This window comes from Dendropsophus ebraccatus, chromosome 4, assembly GCF_027789765.1.
Source record: "Dendropsophus ebraccatus isolate aDenEbr1 chromosome 4, aDenEbr1.pat, whole genome shotgun sequence".
In the NCBI taxonomy this organism is placed as follows: domain Eukaryota; kingdom Metazoa; phylum Chordata; class Amphibia; order Anura; family Hylidae; genus Dendropsophus; species Dendropsophus ebraccatus.
In genome coordinates this window covers 54,114,780-54,138,748 of record NC_091457.1, presented here as the reverse complement: position 1 = coordinate 54,138,748, position 23,969 = coordinate 54,114,780, and the positions used below count along the sequence as shown (strand labels likewise).

The window sequence follows — 23,969 nt, the reverse complement described above, 5'->3', positions numbered from 1 at the left end:
GAACCCTAATTTAGAGATATTCAAATGGGTGTCTCATCCTTTTGTGGTCTGGTTAATAGTTTGGTTAATACAAGGTAATGTTCCTCCTAGAGAAGAGCTAATTGCACTGCTTGAAAATAAGTCACCAAATATCATGTAGTGATCAAAGCAAGAGAGACAGCAGGCCGGCAGCTAACCACTCCGAACAATCGGCAAAACAAATAGTAACGGTACCTACGGAACAACACCTTATGAGCACCTTAGAACAGGGGTGCACCTCTCAGAAATTGCAAGGCACAATACGAACTTCCAAAAAGTAAAAGAATGGAGAGGGCACTCACCATAAAAATCTTCTTTATTCAGTCCGAAATATAAAATTCATGCAGAGTGTGTAGCAGTCGGCGGGGACGCCATACAATCACAGAAAGGGTGTGACAGCCGTTACACGCGCGCATGCGCGCATCATCAGACACTCCCAGAATTTTATATTTCGGACTGAATAAAGAAGATTTTTATGGTGAGTGCCCTCTCCATTCTTTTACTTTTTGGAAGTTCAAATATCATGTAGGTCACTTTCAAAATTGGTCAAAGGGGTTGGCCTTTATAGTAAATTAGTTCAGTGTATAGTATTAGTAATTGTACTCACAGCACTTACTGACAGCAGCTCCCATTGTGCCTCATAGAGCTTAAATAAGGCTCCCCTCCTCCAGGCTGTGCTGTCCTGCTCTGTGGGAAATCTGTCCATAAGATGGCCATCATGGAGGAGCATGTGACCATGCCCCGCCCCCTGTCTCCACCACTGAGCCTGTATATGTCTATGAAGGACACAGGGGATGGGATATGGTCTTATGGACAGACTCACCACAGAGCAGGGCAGCACAGCCTGAAGGAGGGGAGTCTGATTTTAGGTCTGTGAGGTACACAGGGAGCTGCTGTCATTATACACAGTGAGTACACTTATACTGTACACTGAAAAATTTTACTATAAAGTGGCCAACCCTTTAATAAATTTGGCACCACTGTTTGATACCAAAGATGGCGAGTTTCTGATCACCAAGCAAGCTGGGCAGATTCTAGGATCACTTAGATCACTTAGATCTGCATATATCCACTCTACAATTGTCTAGTCAATAGTGGGGAGGCCTACTATGACTGTTGCCTAAAGCAAGAAACATACCTGGAACCAACCATGGATAAAAGTGATGTTTTTGAAATTTGAGGAATGCCAAAAGATTAGAAATGTCACCTGTAAACAAGATGAAAAGCTGGTACCACTAAAACTTTAAAGGTTTTGTTTGAAAGAACTAAATGCCCAGAGGTCATTTCCTGCTCAGTAAATTCAAAAAGCCTCAATGAATTCCCCAGTCACCAGTGCAAGTATACAGAATAACATTAAAAACCACAACATTAGAGCGAAAAGCAGAAAGGAAGTCAGCTGATTAGCCATCATTGGTAAATGTAGAAAGCTCTGTATTGTGAGAAAGACTTTTCTAATGCCTCTGGTCATGGTTTCTTCTACATTAGATACTGCTAGAATTCTTAGGAATTAATGTGTTTAATTTATAAGTTCTTTTATTCCGTGGCTTCTCAAGAGGTTAAATTTCAATCTGACCTACTGAACAATTCATCAGCATAGCACTTTTTCATAAGCTTTCTCCGCATGAGTTACCATGTAAAAAGCAATATATATTCTATCAACTTCTACTGATTTGCTTTTTATTCTGACTTTCTTTGTGGAGTATCAATCCCTGGGATTCGTTGAAGATGCATAGTGGGCAAGCTTCTTATGTTTCCAGTCTTATGACCTGATGGCAACCTTGATGTTTCTGAGAGCATTTAAGGGACCATGATACCTGCTATGTAATTTTATTCTTTGTTTTCTTTTATTTAGCTAGCTTTTTATTTAGTTTTCTGGCCTCTCCTGTCTGTTTGTATAGGTTTGTGTTGTCCTGTTGTACATGTTAATTATTTACTCTTTTTCGTTTCTTGTTTCTTTTTAGAAGTCCAGCAAAATTTTTATTAAAGTATTGTATTGTCCCCCAAAAGTTATACAAATCACCAATATACACTTATTACAGGAAATGCTTATAAAGTGCTTTTTTCCCTGCACTTACTACTGCATCAAGGCTTCACTTCCTGGATAACATGGTGATGTCACAACCCGACTCCCAGAGCTGTGCAGGCTGTGGCTGCTCGAGAGGATGATGGCAGGGGAACACTGAGGGACACAGGGCACTGGAGGGACACTGAGCATCCCCCTGCCATCATCCTCTCCAGCAGCCAGCAGGTTGTGACATCACCATGTTATCCAGGAAGTGAAGCCTTGATGCAGTAGTAAGTGAAGTTAAAAAAGCACTCTATGTGCATTTCCCGTAATAAGTGTATATTGGAGATTTGCATAACTTTTAGGGGGCAATACAATACTTTAATAAAAATGTTGGCCGGACTTCTCCTGTAAGTAGTGCAATCTTTATAAATACTGCTCATTCTGCAGTTGTTACAATCTTTCTCCCTTCTGAAATCAACCCTGTGAGTAGTTATTTAACTTTTCTTCTGACATATGATACTTATAGGTGTTTCTTTCATGGTTACCACAGGTTCTTTCTATTCTTCCCTACTACAAGTCCTAGGGGCATCTGGGTATGCACAGACATTGCTCGGAAAGACTGCTACTATAAACATAGTGAAACATAGTTCTGCAGGCTAGCAATCCAACAGCTTCATCACAGTACATTTTTACCAGCTGTTGCAGAAATTTAAGCGGACCTTTAATTTCTGAGTCAGAAAATAAAGCTGCTATGTGCGAACATCTACAGGTCTTGTGGACTTGAATTGTCCTTTAATTTACATAGATCCCAATCCATGGCTGGTCCCGGTTGTGGCTTTTATGTTCCCGGTTGTTGCTGTAGTGGACTGTTGACCTCTCTCCCTGCATGTAACAATATAGGGACTGTTGCCGAGTTGGGGGTCTGACACCTAGGAAAGTACATACAAGTAGGCAGGGATAGTTTGCTAGGTTCCGTTACAGCTTACTGTTCCCCTATGGATGTGACACCCTCCTTGTATCAGTGTCTTCCTACCTTCCTTACATTATGCTAGTCTTAACAACAAGTGATATGTCTGAAGAGAAAGAAAGATAAGGAGAGTATGAAGGGCCATTTAAGGGTAAGAAGCCTGAAGATATGGATTTAATGTTTCCAAGGACAGAATAATTAGAGAATAACATCCAACTTTATCCTAATTCTTTGATGCTGTTTCTGCCTTTCAATAACATTTATCTCTCTAGAATAGTGTGTAGTGTAACAGTGAACGATGGATAGGAAATAACTACTATACTTTAGTTAAAATGTACAAGTCATTCTAAGTTCCTTGGTGCAGTGTTCTTTATACAGTTTTTACCCTGTGGCGAACCAAACAGCTGAAAAAATGTATTTTTCTGTCTGCTGCAAAATTGAAGGCAATCAGGAACCATGGGAAGCCTGGCTCATCTCCAGTTAGCATGCATCACAAGACCTCGGAGATGTGGATCATTTGTTCGCAAGTGCAGCCGACAGTAGGAGCTCAGACCTGTATTAGCCTTTCATAGAGACAAGACGCATCAATATGGAAAAACTCCTCTGCTCCCACTGACTATCCCCTTTTCAGTCCCTAAATACAGCTGTAAGAACCAAATCTCTGAATCTAGGGATTTATCAAAAAGTTTACTTTATTCCATACAGACTGCTGCACGGAAAATCTTTATCCAAAAACAACCTGCAGTGTCCAACTGTTTGTTAATGTGTTCAGAATAACAGATTTTTTGTTGAAAAAAAAGAACTAATGCTAAAATCTAAAACTTGTGGTAAACAAAAATTTATAATAAAAAGGTTTTTTTAGGCCATTTTCACACATGGCAAAACAGCAGTCGTTGTGTGACACCGCCGTGTCACAGAACGGCCACTGTCTGTGATATTCACTCGGCCAACATTACTTAAACATCACTTCATTTTAACTGGAATGCGGGCAGATTCAGGTGTGCCTGCTTTCCAGTTAGCCATAGCATACAATGTAAAGTACGGTCAGGAGCCATAGTTTACATTGTCTATTTTGTCTATACAGTGTGTATACACCACAACCGGTGTTCCATACATTACAATGTAATTTATTGCTGTTATTTAACAACGGCTGTTGTTGCAAGCTGCAACAACGGTCATTGTTTAACAGCAATATACACTGTGTGAATGTGGCCTTAGGATCGGTGCTTGGGGGCAGAAGCCCCACCCTCAGTCCTCTTAACTGTTTTCCGGGCAGAGGATTTAACAGCTAACAGCACCCCAGCCCCATCCCCAGTGCTCTTAATGATTTACCTGGCAAAGGATTTCACAGCATACAGCACAGGAATGGCGTAAAGGATGAAGGTAAGAGACATATCTTCATCCTCAGTGCCCATTGCCCACTAGGGAGCTATAAGCAAGTTGGATTTGTGTAACCTGCTAATATGTCCCCTTTAAGGGGTTAAAAAACATTATATGGATTTTTGATAACTGGACACCTAATTGGTCACAGATATCTTTGATTACAGCAGGAATACTGTATACTAATCCATGTAATACTGTATCTATTTTGGCAAAAAATATACAATTAACTAAAAAAAAATAGGACAAATATTATATGACTAAATATATGATCAAATATTATATGACTAAAAGATACCTGAAAATAGACTCCTACACTAACCATTCACATCTTTAGTGAACCACAGCTAGACGAGAAGTTCTGAGTATGAGCTATGATCAGTGCTATTCATCTGCATTACATCCTATCAGTAACATAAGAAAAATCCACTAGATGCCGAGTGTATTTTTGTACATCCTATTGATTACGTGAGCTGATGTAATAAAAGGTAATTAAATCAGTCAATGTCCTATTTTGCCTATGCATGATTTTTTCACATCATATGATATAGCTATCATTCTGACATCTCTTAATGTATCATCTAGTGCAGAAATAATTCCTGGTAGGATGTAAGGAGGGCAGTACTCCATTTGACCTTGTAGAAAACATAAAGAAATGATAGGGTTGAACATAGTCCAGTACATGAAAACACATATTTACTGTCTATTATCTATGAAACCAATGACAGGTAAAAAGATATAGTAGACAGCATGTCAATAGATCTTGAAGTTCATGCGTTAGAAGGTTGAAAATTGGCAAACATATAGATCTTTGTAACAAGGGCTACACTCTGATGGCTAGATGACTGGTTTAGTCTCTAAAGCCAAAGGTCTTCTGGGGGTTTTTACATACCGAAAGTTGTTTAAAGAAAGAGAGTGAGGTGGCTACAAGGTTATAAGTGCTAAAATGTTCACTGATGACCCTGGGAAGCAGAAGCTAGTCTACCTTGTCATATCCCACAGATACTTGCCAAAAAAACAATGATGGTCTACATTATTTAGGGCCTGGTATTTCCTTTATTTTTGGTGCAGTTTGAGTCTGATTTGGGGGGGGGTCTAATCTGAGGTTGTATTTATTTTGGCGTCTGGTGTGGAGTCTGAATTTTAGTGATCTGGACTAAGATTAGAGTATTGTCTATGATTCAAATTAATTTGGGAGATTTACCTGGTTCAGAGTCTGAATTTCAACTAGGTCTTGTCCTGTTTAATACTGGGGTCTGGTCTTGGATTTGAATTTATTTAGGGGCCTTGTCTGGAGTCTAAATTTGTGTGTGTATCTATAGATCGTGGGCATGGGCTTAAAAGCGACTCAGTACCCACAATCTGACCCCCCCCCCAAACCGCTTGTACCTTCAGATAGCTGCTTTTAATTCAAGATCTGTCCTGGGGTCTGTTCGGCAGGTGATGCAGTTATTGTCATAAAAAACAACTTTTAAACTGCCAGCCCCGTGCCCTGGGCGTGGCTAACATTGTGTATGCATTAGGCTAGCACAACCTCTGTGTCCCTCCTCCCCACCCTATTCACCATTTTTCCTATTCCTCTGCAGCGAAAACTACACAGATGCCTTAACAATCCAGCCCATGTGCCGTCCTCTCACAGCTGATGAATAGAAGGCAATCTGCCTGGAGCATTCCTAATGATGAGGAGGGTGGGGAGGAGGGACAGAGAGGTTGTGCCAGCCTAATGCATACACAATGTAAGCCATGGCCAAAGAGTTTATTGGGATAATATGCCATTATCTACATCCAGAAAGAGTTTCCCCATTCCCCCCCCCCCCTCCTCTTTTCCATTCACTGCTCATTATCAGGAAATCATGTCTTGTTGCATCGTACATCCCCCTGTCTGTTCTTTGAAGAGGGGAGGGGGGAGGAGGAAGGAGGGAGATTAGTCAGCAGCAGAGAGCAGAGAACAAAGGATTACACAGCGGGAGCTGCATGAAAGCCATATTCAGAGGTCAGAGAGATCAGTGCTGACTGTCAGAGGAGAGAGCCTGGTGATGTAGCTGTAAATTAACGCTTTGTTGTCCTGTTCTGGTGCCTCCTCTCCCTCCACCCTCCCCTCTCCATAGAAAATCATGAAGACAGGGGGGAGAGCTTCAAACTGCTTTTTTTTTGGGGGGGGGGGGGCAGCAAGGCGGGGAGTAGGTGTGGCGTCCTCTAGCACCTCAGTTATCATGATTCACGGCTCTTAGTGAATTCGGCTGTGGAAAATGGGGCAGGGACGGTCTTCATACCCCCCCCCCCTCTCTGTGTTCACTGTATAGCAATATTATCAGTAATATTAGTCTGAAAAAACAAGTGTATGCCTGTCCAGGATTTTGTGGATCAGAGTTTCTGTCGTCTACTTTATTTTCCTTATTCCGACCCTACTATGACTAAATCCATAAATGGCACAAGGATTTTATAAGGGGCCCTGGGGCCCTTTGCCCCTCTTTCTATGTATCTGCTCTCCTATTATTACAATGTTTAGGTATTTAGGCACTATTTTCCTACACTGAACATTCTTCCTTCTACATTCAGATTTGATTTGTAATAGTCCTCTCACTTATACATTATAATTCAGTGTAAGATTTAGCACTGTGAAAACCAGCCATTATACATGAAAGCATTGAAGCATCACTGGATGAGCAAGGGAGACAAGCTAAGCAGTGCCCGGCAAATCCATCAATGCTTTTCATTTGTATACACTTCTGTGATAGCACAAACACTATTAAGAGCTTACTGGATTTTTAGACAAGAGGTGGAGTGACCCAGATTTGTCTTGGAAGCTATTAGAATGGCAGAGCTGTCTATTACTACCCATAAATCTAGCACAGAATACTGTTAATAAATACTGCATGCCTGATAATGTATAGGCACATCAATAGGAAGACTACATCTATTTAATCTGTCAAGCAAAATGTCTCTCATAACCTTTGCCTGTCTGGAAAATCCTTGCTTTTAACGCAACATATACTCAACAAATTATTTTCTTTCTGAGGGGTAAAATTGATATGTTAGGGCTTGTACTGTATGCACAAGACATCTTACAGAGGCAATGTTTGATCACTACAAGTACAGATCATGCCATGAATATCTAATTCTCACTAGCCTAAACTACAGATAAAATTGCATTCTGTTACTATACCAAGGGGTTAAAAAGACTGATATCTCCAAGTGATTATGTAATGCTCAGAGGATTTGCCACTTACATTTCCTTCTCGGTAGTATAATACTTAAAGGGGATGTTTGCTTCAGAAACCTTATTCTAAATAGTCCAGTGGGGTGGGGGCTACTTTGCCCAGAATTGTCATCTGCTGGGAAGAGGGTGCCAAAAAAGAGCATTCCTCATGATGAAGGACCCTGCAGGACCTTGCTCAGACATCTTACTGGAAGTAGTGTAATGCTCCCTTTCCCCTGTGGTGGCGCTGAAGGAAAATTAAGCATTTCCTGCTTAGTTCACTGACAGATTACATCTGATCACTGGATGTCACAGCAGCAGTAAACTCTGTAGCGGTTTAACAAAAGGAAATTATCCAAAGTAGGCAAACCCTTTAAGGTGGCAGTAAAATAAGCCACTGCGGTCTTGCATGTAATGTGACCCATGGTCCTACCCCTATTATTATTATTCAAAGATACCAGAAAGCAGAGTAGACAGCCAATGTAACAACGATGATGGAAAGCAGGCAAACTAACACATACTCTTGGGAAGTTGAGCCTGCGTAAACCTGCGTGAATGGCAGTCCAGGTATCCTCATAGAAGGAGAACACATATTAATAAGTGAAGGCTCAGATTAACATAATACAGAGAAATTCTACAACTAAATGTCATTTGAAGAATATTGTCTAGGTCTCAGCATCACTGACATGTTACTGAAGTGAGGAAAAACAGACATCAAAGGTCTACTTCTATTTAAAACATAACCATCTGGGCAATGGGCAGCAATGCATAAAAACCCACAAAACTGTAGTTTCTCAAATTAATGCAGCATTGGATGCAAGTATAGAGGGAATCAGCAGGTGAGGGCCTTGAAGGTGTTATCCAGTGAAAATATTTTCCTTTCAGATCAACTGGTTTCAGAAAGTCATATAGATTTGTAATTTACTTCTGTTTAAAAATCTCCAGTCCTCTCATAGTTATCAGATGTTGCATGTCCTGCAGGAAGTGCTCTTTGCTGACATCTCTGTTTGAGATAGAACTGTCCAGAGCAGCAGCAAATCCCCATAGAAAACATCTCCTGCTTTGGACAGTTCCTGTCTCGGACAGAGGTGGCAGCAGAGATCAATGTGTCAGACTGAAAAATAAAACACCATTTCCCTCAGGACATACAGCAGCCGATAAGTATTGGAAGACTATGATTCAACATTTTTTTTTAACCAGTTTGGTAATGTGGCCATTCAGTATTGAAGGAGCAGTCCTTTACCCCTCAATTCATGGCCATGCATCCACACCTTGTATCTCGTCCCCAGTAAGTATGGCGGCTGTCCCTCTGCATTAAGGGCTGCTGCAACATATTAAAGGCAGTATATGCCTCTGTGAACGGTGTGCTAGAGGTGGGCCACTTTATAGTAAAATCGTTCATCCTTCAGTATTAGTAATTGTACTCAATGCACTTACTGACAGCAGCTTCCTGTGTACCTCATAGAGCTAAAAATCAGACTCTCCTCCTCCAGGCTGGGCTGCCTTGCTTTGTGGTGATACAGAGGTCAGACCCGCCTGCGAATCCTATTTTTCCCCAATGCTGTGGATAGGGGAAAAGTCAATTTCTCCTGGAATACCCTTTTAAGACAAAGGGACACTAAGACCAAGACACTTAGAAAACCATGTAAGATAGAAATTAAACATTTTTGCATGAGCACCAAAAGACTAATGCAGAAGCCTCCACTTTTTGCATATTGAGGGTAAGAGGTGATAAGAGAAACTTATAAGAGAGACAGATGGGGTGAGATAAGTAAATGACAAAAAGGGCTGGACATTTTTGTGAATTTAATACTCACATTGGTGACGTGTTCAATGTCCCTCCAGATGTTACTTTCCCTGGGAAAATCTGCCAAATCTAAAAAATTATCCACTATGACCTGTCCAATGACATCATGCCTTGAGAAACGGTCAAAATCATAAACAGAAAAGTGTAGTTTTCTGGTGGGTAACTCATTATATGGGACAGGAAATAAAAAAACTTCATCAAACACCGGATTTAGTGTCTTCCGATGGACTTTAGTCTGGTGCTTTGTTTTTCGATCGGGAAGCAAATAAATCTTCACATAAGGATCTGATGTTCCAGAGAAATCCTTTGCTGGCAGGCCAACTGCCTTATGAATCTTTACTATAAGTTTTTCCAAATCACAGTCATATTTAATGATAAAATTGAGTTTCCCACAAGATTTGCTATTATTTTTTCGACCATCATCGGTCTCCACAGATCTTTGTTTGTAAAGTTCTGGTTTGATACGACCAATTCCTGTTAGTTGTTCCTGTTTCTGAAACTGCTGGATGTTGAAATCAGGATTGGAGAGGTTCAGCTGTCTTCTGATGGAATTATGTCTTAAGAAAGAAGTGAAAAAAGTATTGTTATTATGTATGTGTCAAATCTCAAGTGTAGATAAAAAAAATACAAAAGGTTGATTAAGTCATCAAATTTATCATGAATGTAAGTTTTATTGCAGTGGTTCACTACACAGAAAAGAAGGGGCCTTATAGCAAAAAGATGATCTCCATATTACGGTGATTGAACACTTGCCCTATACTTGTTCCATGAACCTAGAACCTATTGCTCACCCTCTTGCTTGTTAACCATTCAGTTATGGAATGGGTCCAACCAAGGCTGCCCCCACCTTCCCAATCTCTTCAATCTGCCTGAATGGAAAGCTTGGGGTAATGGGTCAAAGCACTGGCTGCACTCTGTGTCACACTGGTATACAGTTTGAAAACTACCCATTGTCTTCTTTCCTTGCAGCCTGAAGTAATAGAACACATTAATACCCATTAACTTTAAATGGTGTTCTGTTTGCATGTGTATATGTTATGCATGTGTATGTGTTAAGGGATGAGCTATAACAGGTATGAAAGTGATATTTTCACCCCCCCCCCCCCTTCCTCTGTGCAATTCTTCACACCATTCACAAGCTTAGATACTGCACATTATATCCCCATATAAAACTTGTCTGGGTCTTATTTCTACCCTAAAATAGCTTAAAGGGGTACTCCGGTGAACAGCTTTTTCCCAGTAATTGAAACTCATTACAAAGTTATATAACTTTGCCATATGCTTTAATCACCTATCTGACCTCTTCCCTATCTTTTCCCCCCTCAGCCCCCCACCAGGAAGTGAAGTAAACTCATTCTTACCTAATGACTGATGACCCCAGGCTTTTCTGCGGCAGCCATTTTGTGACAGTGACATCATCAAGAGGGATGCGGGTCTAAGCCCTGTTAAGCCAGCCTCCCTTTGTCAGATGACACAGGTTGCTCAGCTCTGATTGGCTAAACAAGCTGTAAGCCACCTAACCATTTTACAGAGTCAGTTAGATATCACAGGAGACAAATCATGGGAAAGCCCAAACCAGGGACAGACTCAGGATGGATGGTAAATGTAAAGACTATGTTCATGATTGATTGATTGATTGATTGATTGATTGATTGTTTTTTATCAGTGCTGGAGTACCCCTTTAATTTCATCGGTGGACAGTGTCACCCAGGCTGAGCTTCACAGCAGTTGGGCCCCTCTGCTCTCGGGAGAGGGGGCCCAACTGCCATGAAGTCCTGCGTAGGTGACATGTCCACCACACAGAACCATACATAGTGTAAGGGGGGTGACAGTATCACTTTAAAGTGATGATTTGCCATTGAGATCTAGGATTGGATTGGCCTACTATAGCTCACTATTCAGATCCATAGATCTTTTGCAGCAAGACACCTTAAAGGTACAAAAGGGCTCATCAGAAGAATAACAAATCCATGATCACCAGTAATCTTTCCTTCTGGTCACCGAGCTGAACATCTCAGGGTAGAGTTTATTTTCTCATGGCTCTCTTGTGCCAAGTTATTCTTGGCCAGCATGCCTTCATTAGTGTTTTCTAACCCAGTGAACTGTACTCAAAGTGTCAGTCATACAGTATAGTAGTGATGCTCTGAAAGGCAACGAAAGTCAACCTTCTCTATAAAGTAAAAGTCTTGAGTCAAGAATGAATTTATGTCTGATGTTAATATATGGTAATTGAGGTGTGCTCACATCTTATGATAGCAAAAGAAAAGAGAATGGGGTCTCAGTCAGAATTTTAAATGATGCTATAAAGGCTGAACTTTGCTAACTGCAATGGAGACAGCCGCAAGATTTTATATATAGTTCATGTAGCACCTCTCTCTCAAAAAAAGTAGGTTTCTAGTTCCTAAGCTTTTTGTATAAAGAACAGTAGACTGGTTGACAGAAATAGTTTCTAGATATGTATGCACTGCAAAAACTTACTAAAGGGCCACTTCTTTTATAAGATTAGAAGGTTCTCTTTACCCAAAGCAGATTACTTTTGATAGTTTTTAAGTTTCATCATGCTATGCATATTGACCATCTTCTTAGAAAGTATGCCAAACCAGAGAGTGCTGTATAGTGAGCACCACCCTATAATCTGAGTGCTAAACCAATGCATATAAGAAACACAGAAGGACTCAACATTAAAAACACTAAAATGTCATCCTTGGTCCGGCATAATTAAAATGCAAGAAAAAATCCCCAAAACTATTACAAAAATAATGGGTAATGCAGTGACTAATAATAAAAATGAAAAGTGTACTGAAAACAATACCACCATGTGCGGTGCAGCAGCTGAAAGGATTGGTCAGGTGGGAGCAGCAAACACACCCCACGTGTTTCGCCCTACCCGGCTTCCTCAGGATGTTCATTTTCATTATTAGTCTCTGCATTACCCATTATTTTTGTAATAGTTTTGGGGATTTTTTTCTTGCATTTTAATTATGTGCTGTGTCCGGGGTCAGGTAGGGTGTTGAGTCCGGGCTGGGACGCCAGCCGGACCAAGGATGACATTTTAGTGTTTTTAATGTTGAGTGGCATTTAGAGCTTGTCTCCCTAGGTTTACTGCTCCTGTTTTGTATATATTTTGTGTATTGTAAGGCTATTTAAATAAAAAAAAAATTCTTGATGTGCTACCTTTTTGTGCATATGCTTTTTCTTCATAGTCCATCTTCTTAGAGAGGACCAACACTCTCAAACAAACGCCTTTTCCATCCCTGGGGGTTAACTACGACTCCCAGGGTCATCACTGAGGGTTAAAAAACATCTACCTGGGGCATCACTGATGGTTAACTATGACCTCCAGGAGCATCACTAGGGATTAACTCTGGCTACCAGAGCATCACTAGGGGGTAACATTAGCTACCAGGGGCATCACTGGGGGTTAACTACAATAGCAGGGGCATCAGGGGCACAATACTTCCCCTTGCCCCAAGTACTGCCAACCAATGCTACACCACTGCAGGGCACTGTATAACATTGCAGTGACCGTGTAGTGTATTGCCCTCAAATGATTTTGTAAATGCCTGAATGGCCCTTAACAGGGAAAAGGTTCCCCACTGCTGTTGTAAATGGTCAATGACAAAGTGGTATGAGGAAGTCATATGAACAAGGGTGTTTTAGGCAAGGCGGGCAATCTCCCCTTCTTTCCAAGGCTTATCATATTAATTTTTAGACTGTGAAGGGCCAATTACTATTTCTGCATTGGGGCCCTGTATGGTCCCATAATTACAAGGTCTTGTTTTAATGTGTCCGGTTTGGATCTGTCCATCTCTGTGAAGGCCACGTTTCTTGAGCACTGAATGTACAGCAGATGCTCTAAAAAGTCAAACTCAAGGATTCCTGCATTCATTTCAGTGCATTTATATAAATTATGCACAGTGATAGGGATCATTCCCATTGAAGAAGTCATAGAGAACCTGCTATTTTTAAGAACAAGGTCTTCTCTACAAGAATCAGCCATGTCTGCTAATTGACAGATTTACTAGGTTGTGTAATGGCTTCATCCCATCTAATCCATTTATCACACACCTCTTGCACTTTAAAACGATTCCTTTCCCCTCTCTGTAAAGCAATTTTCCTTGGTTTATCCCTTCAACAAATTTTATAGCTATGTGTCGCCTGTAGCGGAAATTCTCATTGAAATTCAGTTAGAGGCTCCAGTCAGATGTTTTGTAATTCTTTCTCTCATAAGACTAGTAAAAACAGCTGTTTAACACATTGCTAAACTTGGTAGCATTTTTTATATTTTAATGCACCCTATAATAAGGGTGTTATAATTTGTAGCAAAGGTCTGTTATGGTGCACCACCATTCTCAACTTCAGGTTTTGATGAACGTGGACGTAAAACAATAGAGTCTGATGTGGAAGTCACTTTAGATGACGACATCCATTTTTAACATGGATAATGCTAACGGCTGTGTTTTTTTTACCAACACTTGCCTTAGCAACACACGTCCACAATTATTCAAGCTTAGGCAGTACTTTTTGGGTTTTGATGCAGTGCATGGGATCAATGTAGTACCAGTGGGTGTGAGTAGTGCACTGACCCCATATGCTAGGGATAGGATAAGGTCTGACCACTCTGTGTGTAACCAGCACTCCAGTCATTCTTTGAGGGGCCACTAAACATTTCTGGTGCTGGTGTGCAATGTTCAGAGACACATTGACCAGACCCTCACTGACCACCTCATTATTCCCTATGCTATGGAAAGGGAATAACACATCAAGATAGAAATACCCCTCTAATAATGGGTTGGGGCTGGATAACCATTCTTGACTCATTTAGTTTCCTTGACTACTTTCATATAGTGCAATTTAGAGTGGTTACCAAAGAGGAAAACCTTTTTTTGGTCCTTATGCACATGGCAAAGCACATACCTATATAGTTGCACACAGAGTCCCTATGTCCATGTATTATGAAGCTGAAAGGTGAAGGCTATGTGCACACAATGTAAGAGACCGGTGGTTTCGTGACCCGGCCGGGTCATGGAATGGCCGGTCTCTGAAAAGATCATCCCAGGCGGTACTGCAGTACTGGTCGGATGATCTTTATGGCTACAGAGTTCTGATGCGGGCGCATCAATGCGCACCCACATCAGAACTCCCCACAGCACACTATGGAGCAAGCGGCCAGAGCCGCTCGCTCCATAGTGTGCACTGACATGGTTTTCTACAGCCGCTATTCAATGAATAGCGGCTGCAGAAAACTGACATGTCAGTTGTTTGCGGTGCCACTAGGGATTCCGTCCGAAGCGTATACCATGTGTATACGCTCTGGCTGGGATCCCATAGACAACAATGCAACATATATTCTTGTACATATATATATATATATACATAAATATACATATATATACATAAATATACATTATGTAAACATAGCCTAATACTGTAAAATTATAAATGATACTCTCCTATAGAAGTAAAAATGTAATTTTTTGCTTTTGAGACCTACATGCCTTAGCAGTACATAGACTTTAATGCATATAGATCCAGCCTCCTCATTTATTCATATATTTTAGAAGCTCACAATCTCCTCAGTGATGGAAGGCTATGTGGAGAATGTGGGATTAAAACAGTATTGATGCCTGGAAGTCATACATTTAAAGGAATATGCTATCCTCAGCTGGGAAGGTTTTACCTACAGTATATTGACACCTAAAAGTCACTGGATGCAAATGTGAGCTGGGAGAAATACTGCATTAGCCTAAACACTTGAGTGAGCTGCAAGGAAATGAAATTAATTCACATATGAAATTTAATTAGTAGGTTTAATTGACGTCATGGTATCTACTCTAGATCATCCATGTAAATGCTGTTTTATTTAATTTAATGCAATTATATTGGGCTCCATACACATAGAGAGCAACAAGGAGTTCCTGTGATTTTCTACTACATGGTTGTAAGACTTCTGTGTACAACCACATGGTGCTTCTGCATGGGATGTATTATTGGAGAGAATCTCAATTATACAGCACTTGATGGAGCATGTAATGATTTATTTGTCAACATTCATATAAATTCAGCAGAATAATTAAAGCTCAGTATGAAATCTGAGGCATGCAGAGGTACAGCAAAGACCCATTTACTTCTATTGGTGCCATATATCAGCTCCATATACCTCAAAGGTTGTAAAAGGCCCTACTATGGCCCCCATAAGTACTTGTATTTTTTAGTTTAGGGGCTTTCTTAAAGGATGGATCAATCATATAGATTAATAGAAAGAAAAAAGTTATAGACACTGACCGAGCTGATGAGGTTGGTTCTGTGATTTGTCTGTGCATCCGAACATTGTGAACACAGTTTTCCTTGTTGGCAGTCTTGGCTTCCAATGGAATATCGGGAGATGTATGGCTGATCTTCATGGATGACTCTGGAAATAAAGGGGGCTGCCCCAAATAGTTATCGCTGTAGTCATGCTCATTTGTGTCACTGTCAGCATAGTTCAGATGCTCATGTTCTTTACTTCCTTTCAAGCCACGTTCTCGCCAAGGAATCCAGCAAAGTTTCCATGAAACAAAAAGTGATACACCAAAGAGGGCAAGTCCACAGGCTGTTACCAAAAGAGACAGCAAGCTCACTGAAACATCTAGAATAAGAGGAACAGAAGGTATGACATGATGAGTCAAAGCTAGTTATTCATCTTGTATTCACTGTGGTCTCAGTTATATAATACCTGGAATACTAGAGATACAGTGTGCTTTTAATAGGTTTTCCCAATATCATAAAGAAAAGGAGGTGGGCCTTATTGCACTAATTGGTGAAAAACAGTGTTGTGCGTGAGAACCCCCCACACAATTATTACTTGATATCAATACCCATTACTTTATTTACCTAGTTTGGAAGACAGCATCACTCTAGGACTTTCATGACAGCTGCAAATATAACACCAAACTATTTTGATACCCAATAAGATCAAAACTTCAAACCAAACAAATCAAATCCATCGATAAGGTTTATTAAATGGTTAGCCAATAATTATAATATATATAGCCACTGCAAAGTCTTGGTAATATGCAAAAATGATTTCTTTCCCATGGGCTTAAGCTGTCTTGAATCTGTATAATCTTTGATCCTTTGACAAAATTACATACCTTACCAGTACATTGGAAAAAACTTGAAGGGGACCTGTCACCATTCCTGGCTCATCTGTTTAATGCAGTGCCCATAAAAAACATTCCCGAACATCTTTCCTTAAAGCGCTGTGATTGGCCGTTCCTCTGTTATCCTTCATAGCAATCTGTGACTGAATAACCAACTCGTTGTTACCAATTTGGGGTGGTGCTGCATCATCTGACAGTATACCATCAGTGCTCACAGTGTCAGACTGTGGAGGGACATGCTCCAACTAGCAAAACCATTGCCCTTTGATGGCCAAAAAAGCAGTCTGTGACCTTGTTCTTTGTCAACCTTCCTGACTGGATTTCTTATACCTGCCAACATGCTAACGTGAACCGAACTTTACAGTGTGATAAGGTGAGGGGGGGGGGGGGGGGGGGAGGAGCCAAGAACCTAACCCAAGTAGACCAGAGGAACTAGCAGGGCAATTTCTGTTCCACATTAACAGTACATGTCAAAACTGACCAATGAGCCAGTAATGTATATGCTTGGAAGCCTTTCAAAAATGTTCAGTCCCCACAAATCTCTACCACCCTTAGTGCTGTACATAACCAAGGGGGTTTCCTATAACCACAATAAAAAGCAAGGCCCTTGCAGCAGGTGCTTGGCATGATGACACTCCTTACTATGCTGGTTCGGAGATTCTCATATCTGTACAGCATCTCGAATCGGGACAAGACTACAATGGTTCCTCTCCCTTCAGGAGACCCATAGCGGCAGCGCAGACTGTCTCTGATACATATAGAGCTGACCATTGCCATTATACAAAGATTTCACAGTTAAATGAGTATCTGAAGAGTTCATTGTGTTGTCATAGTTGCCAAAGACTATTAACAGTGCCTGAGGGATCCACAGGATGCACATTATATAATTTAATAGCTGTGAAAAAATATATCATTGGTAGAAAAAATCCTGTGTATTATTAAGTGGAGCTGAAGTGGAAAAAGGAAGATTCTGAAGTCTCAGAAGTGGGTTTCAACCTCCACAGAATCTAATTATTGATGTATCCTGAATTCTTTCACACGCATCGCTGCTCTGTTGAATCAGCTTAACATGTTTCACTTACAGTTAATTCGCTGCACTTTCAAGCAACCATTATCGTCTACTATGTGAATGTACTTAAACGTTGCTGTCTGACTATGTCCTGTCTTTATTTTATTTTGTCTGAATCAGACTTCGGCTCAACTACCAAGACAAAAGCAAGAGGGGAAAAGATTTCTAAATTTCCAGCTTTGTAATTTTGTAAATTTCTAGACTTGTATTCATCACAAGATTTGTAAGAAGGATAAAATAGGGTAACTATGAACTGAGCTAGAACCCCTTGGGACAAGGGGGATTTGCTATATTGACGTTGACAAGGCCCCTTTGAATACATGGTATGTTGCACACTTTATTCTTTGTACTGGGTAAATATGATATTGTCTTTTGCTGCAGTATTTGTGTCTATTAGCAACTAGTGATGAGCGAATACTGTTCGATCGAATAGTGAGATATTTGAATATTCGATATTCGTACAAATATCCCACGAATAGTCGACAAATATTCGATAAGCGTTCAAATTCCCCAGCCTCCGGTTTTACCATCGAAATGGTCAAATAGATGTTTCTCACTAATTGAATACTTGTTCCCATAGACTTTAATGGGATCGAATATTCGATCGAATATTCGAATATTCGTGGGATATTCGTACAAATATCGAATATTCGGATATCTCACTATTCGCTCATCACTATTAGCAACATGTTGGCAGGAAACTTCAGTCGTGGATACCTTGTAGCTGTTAGGTACAGGGAAGACAAAGTGCATGGTGCCATGCTTTCGCCCCCCCATTTGTTCAGTACGGTTGCACCTGTTAGATTAAAAAGGTGTTCCTGCTCCTCACTGCCTGGCTTCACCAACGATATGAGCGGCACTGCCACCCACTTAGAAAAGAAGGGGGACTCAGTATTAAAGGTGTTGACAGACACCATTTTGGGAAACTAATAGTAGCTGCAGGGTGTGCAGGCATTCCCTGCCTGCAGTGAGGCTTTGCTGCAGAAGGCGGTGGGACGCAGCTTGTGAAGCCATTAAGGTTCCATAAAAGGATGCAAATGGAAAGGCTGCAGCCAGTATCGTAATTGTGCATGGGAGGAGAAGGAGTCTCCCTCACCTATAGAGAGGCCAGAGAAGTTATCAGTGGATCTACTGCGGTGTCAGGTGTTAAAACATTGTCTATAAGCTGCCTCCAGGACAGAGGGGCTTGGACCTGCTGGAAAATGGCTATTGGGTTGGAGTGATGTTTTGTGTTGTCCAAGTCTTGACCTGAGATACTGCTGTTTGGGCTATGCAGTGAAGTCTGACTTTGATAAGTGAAACAGATCACTGATCTCAGGGAAACCAGCCAAAGATAACACTGTCGGTTGCCGACTAAAGCACTTAATACAGTAAAATCCTAGGTGCATTGCTCCCTGGAATATATGAATTTGCAAAAAAAAGAGCCTGTGGAACCTCATTTGAGAGTCTCAAAACACAGGACTGGCCAGATATCCCTCTGGGAAGGGCCAAGCCAAGGGGTGGCTCCTGTAGAGAAACCACCATATTAAGTTGCCCTATCTGACTAGTCCTGTGTTCCGAGACTCTTAAATGAGGCTCCACAGACTTTCATAAGTTACAAAGAGGCCTGAGGTAGTGACCATGCTTACTTAGAGTGCATTTGGAGAGACAACTGAGGCATTTGGAACATATGAGTATGCAGAGCTGGTGTACTGCGGAGCTTATGCCTTGTCAGCTGTTATGCAATAATCTATGAGCCCTGACCACATATCCAGGCTGCATATTCACACTTTTTGCTGTCTCAAATATAGACTATTGACCAAGAGGTAAGTTGGCAATTCAGTATAATTCTAAGTTGGGTTACCTATGACCTCAGTTGTGTTACTATTGACAGGAAACACATCTGCTGTTGGGTCTACCTTGGTAACGGCTGCACTCACAATGATGTCTACCATCATGATATAGATCTGTCTTTGGTCAAATAGTGGGCTATGGCTTAAAGCATGAAGAATGACAGCACATGATTGGTTTTGCTGCATTTATCTATTTGCGAGCTGTAAGTGGCTATCCTTATGAAATGGGAGCATTAGCTGAAGATAGGTGGGTAGGTCTCGTATTTGTGAATTCCTCCGACTGTATAGTGCAGGTTTATAAAGACAATAGCTACCTGGTTTCTAAATCACTAACATTGACTGGGTACAGAATATAACAAGAGCGAATGTTGAATCATATGGAAAGCATAATAGCCTTAGGCAAGTGCATCATTCCAAATAATATTATTTAACAAGCAATTGATTGCCATGTACAGCATCCGCTACTAGGTACATCATCATTGTTCCTTTCTCTAGCACTACACAAATTTCATGCCAGCTTTCTGCATAGTGGCTGCATGGAAAGCAGCATATCACAGTCTTAAATCTTTCTCTGTGGTCAAGGCCAGGAAGTTCTCTATTGATTACATTTCCTTTAAAGAGCTTTTGTATCTTCACAAGAATCTTACAAGTGTTCCTACTCAGTGTAAAACATTTATAGCAAAGTGCATGGTAGAGCTACACCTCAGATCTGCCTGGATTTTTCTGCAGGAAAAAAGAGTTTTAGGGTAGCTTCACACGTACCAAATCACAGCTGATTTTCTGATCCGCAAGAAGAAAATCCACTGCAATATGGTAAGTGAAGCTACCTTGAGGAAATACCTCCATAAATTTAGGTAGGGTGATGTAGGCAAGGTGTCCTTCACAATGTAGCTAACTGCGCTGAGCCTGCAGGGGGGAGCTATGGGATTGTAGGCACTGTAAGGTGATTGAAGGCCAATGTAAGGTGCCTTGGCAAAACAGAAGCATTGTTCTTTAAAGTGTACCTGTCGTTATACTTGATCAGTCTGGGTCTGAATGCTCAGACCTGTACCGATAGGGAGACAGAACAGGGAGAAGACACTCTGCAGTGCGTTCACTCTCCGCTCTGAATTTTAAAAAAAGCTCTTTTGGAGCTCGACTCTTTTTTTTAAACTCGCGCTGCATCTGTGGTCCTCTCCCTTCTCTATCTCCCAATCAGTACGGGTTTTTTTTTATAACAACAGGTACACTTTAAAAGCTGTGTCAAATAGGGATTCCAAGACCCAGTGGAGTTAATTCTGGGGGCTTAGTCTACAGCTGATGTTTATAAAAATATTACTTTTTGAACGGCATCTTTCATTTTACCACATATATTGTTCACTTAGGTGAAGAAGATGTTTGCAGCAAGAAACTTCAGGATGATTGGGCAAGGAGAACACATCTGGCTTCACTGTGGGTTCAGGAGGGGGTCCCAGGTAGAGAGTTTTGTATGCTGTCACTATAGCACTGGAAACAAAGATCATTATGTATGTCCCTCCCCCTTAGGCTAGGGCTACATTGTGACTTTGGACATGTTTGCAATTTGCAGTCCTAGCCTGAGGGCCCACATACCTATTATTCACTTGATTTAGTTGCTTATTTAGGCTGGATCATATTACCATGTAATGTGTACAGACCTTCCTGATAATCCTCCATCAAATGATGTCGGGAGAGAGAAGGATCTGTCATTGTAATATAAACTGCTTGATTCATTGTTCTGGTGGAGATAAGCTGCCGTCAGAGATGTCTGGCATCAGTCCCCCTTCCAGTGCAAACATGTGAACACTCTTCATGTTTATGGGGGATCAGGAGATATAGGTATTAGCTGATTGAGCATTCAGCCCACAGGTATAATATTTGTATGACCAGCTTTAGGTGCAGACACAGTACATGGATGATAATCTGGGAGATATTGCGCTATTTTATGTAGAATTGTTCTGGCAGGGAATCCATTACTCCATTTTATAAGGGGTGGATGGGAAGAAGTTAAACTTCATAAGACAGAAATTTGTCGCTCAGTTTTCATTTTGTCTTGCTTTGTTGACATTGATAGGATGTCTTTATAGGGAATAAACAAAATGGCACCAAGTAACACCAAGAAATTGTCATTGGATGATGGATTCATGGCTGTATTGCCATGGTAACTAGTGATGTGTAAATTCATCCTCTCACCAATTACCTGGACTGTATATGTCAGTGGTGACGGCATGTGGTAGAATAAGCTGCAGCTCTCTGGTAAGAAAATATTAAAGTCGACATTTATAAAGATGCACACTTTATTCTTAATTAGATTTTTACGAGATAATTCGGCCAAGACTTAAAGGGAATGTATCAAAAATGTCACTTTAGTTTTATGACTTAGATGTCAGTCTACAGAGGTGATAGATTGCTTTTATACATTTTTAAAAATGTTGTAGCTATTTGTTCCCCTGTGAATTGAATTTGATGGCCTTAACATTGTCCCTAGATATTATTTGACCCTTACAAAAGACCAGGATGTGGCATGGGAGCTGCATACAGAGCCTACACAGCTGTCACATCATGTTTTTTTTTTATTTTTTACACATGTATACCTTAAACGGAGGCACCTGTTTTCCATTTGCTATAATGAAATCCATTTAATGTATACATCATAAAAAGCTAGTCAAGAACTCATGAGATATACATTGCCTAGCATATGGGTGACGGATATGTTAAATGCCTAAGATACCTAAGAGAGGCACACATCATACATGGGTTATTATGGTGCCCATTCAATGAATATGTCATGAGATTTGGAATCATGATATACTGTGTCTATATGAGGGATGCCATTATAGCATATAGGTGATGTATGCCACTGTTAGGCATCTGTCACCCAGAAGCTTTTATTTATTTAACATGTACATCACCAAAAGTTATTCAAAAGCTCTTAATGTATATTTTTAATGAATGCCTGTGGCATAAGCCATACCGAGCTATCCATCATTTATAGGCCACTTTGTCAAAATAAAATACATATTTTTTTACAGGATCCAGAAGGATGAAATAACATAGTCTAATATGCTATTCTATACCTTTATTTTTACAATGTACTATCACATATCAGCAAAAGGACAAAAGGACAAGATTAGTGTGTTAGAGATTCCCCAGCATAGCTGGCTGCCCTCTAATGAGAGTGAGAGGGCTTTTGACACTGTCCAAGCCTATACAGCAAAGCTGACAAGTGAGCTACATGACAATGTCAGCCTATTGTGCCATCTCTAGAGGCCTGATAGACTACTGGACTATTATAAAAGTTTTATATGAATAGGACTGTTATAAAAAATTTTTTAAAATAAAACATTTAAAAAAAAATATGTTTCATATAGAAATCTGAGTAATAATTGGTCTGATGAAACGTTTCCTCTAAAGAAGTGCTTCATGATAAGCTTATATTTAGTGCAGGGCAGGGCATGAAACAAGGGTCCTCTCTATGGTGTTATTTCCTTTTTTGTGTCATGCTCCTCCCTCCCAACACCCTCTCCTCCCTCTCAACACCATCTGGAGCACTCCCTTTAAGCTATTTAGGGCACAATTGAACTTTTTGATGAAATAAGCCCCTTACTAAGGGCCATATTACTTTGCCTGATGCGTAGTGTAAATGGGCGCCAATCTGCTAGGTTGGCTTACTGAGCCTATAACACGGATTAAAGATCGTGCAGCAAGAGGGCTGCACGGACATCATTAGCGATGTCCATGTAGTCCTTGCTGTGTGTATAGACAATAATAAAGCATTATTTTACCCCTCCATGCTCCCCGGTGTCCACTTAGCAAATCAATAAACAAGACAGAACAGTGCCATGGCTAGTGAGGTTAGGTAATCTAACCTCAAATTACTCAACAAAGTTCACTCAAGCAGTTACAAAAAGGTGAGCAAGGGCATTATACTGTATATGATAGAAAATATTTTCTTTAGCTCTGTTTCTAGTATTATAAACCATCATGTCTAAAGTTTAGGAGGAAGAATAAGCTCGCCATATTGTTATCATCACTGTCTAGACTTTCCTTTATTAAGCGTCGCAGGTTCTATAATGGATTTTTTACAGGCTAGTACAGAAGAAAGAATGGTGAGAGGAGATGATAAAAGCTTGTACCTGGAGAGACAATGACGGGGGAGATTTTAACTTTCACTATCCACACACATAATATTTTTAAGAATGGAAATGGTCTTGCATTGGGCTCCACTGCTTCTGAAGAGTAGGATATTTGTGCAGATAAGATTATGTCCAATTTGATAAGAAAAGGCCAATACAATTATGTAATTTAACCAGATTAAAGAAGGGAACATTGCAGAACTACACGTTCCTAATCTTTATGAGATATGAAAAGAAGCTGAAATATAGCAGATTTCAATCAATGCAAATAGAGCTCACTATCCACAGACAGGAAGAGTGTCCAGTCTGTTTGTAGTACAGCAAGAAAATGGAATACAATCTTAAAATCTGTTAATATTACAATGTTTTTTATCGCAAACAGCAGAGCATTTAAGACCCTCCTCTCATTATATC

The 23,969-nt window shown here is 40.5% G+C and overlaps 1 protein-coding gene across 3 annotated transcripts in view; it reads right to left on the bottom strand.

Moving 5' to 3' along the window:
- The window catches only part of SYT9 (synaptotagmin 9), a 138,056-nt gene that overhangs the window by 69,031 nt on the left and 45,056 nt on the right, over positions 1-23,969 (bottom strand). For 2 of the 3 annotated variants that reach the window (XM_069968399.1, XM_069968401.1), the window contains exons 2-3: positions 15,665-16,007; positions 9,390-9,936 (exon numbers count right to left, since the gene is read on the bottom strand). In XM_069968399.1, coding sequence (XP_069824500.1) covers positions 9,390-9,936; positions 15,665-16,007 — 890 coding nt within the window. Of the gene's footprint in view, positions 1-9,389; positions 9,937-15,664; positions 16,008-21,059; positions 21,149-23,969 lie in introns of those variants that run through there. The other variant, XM_069968400.1, reaches the window with a different exon arrangement.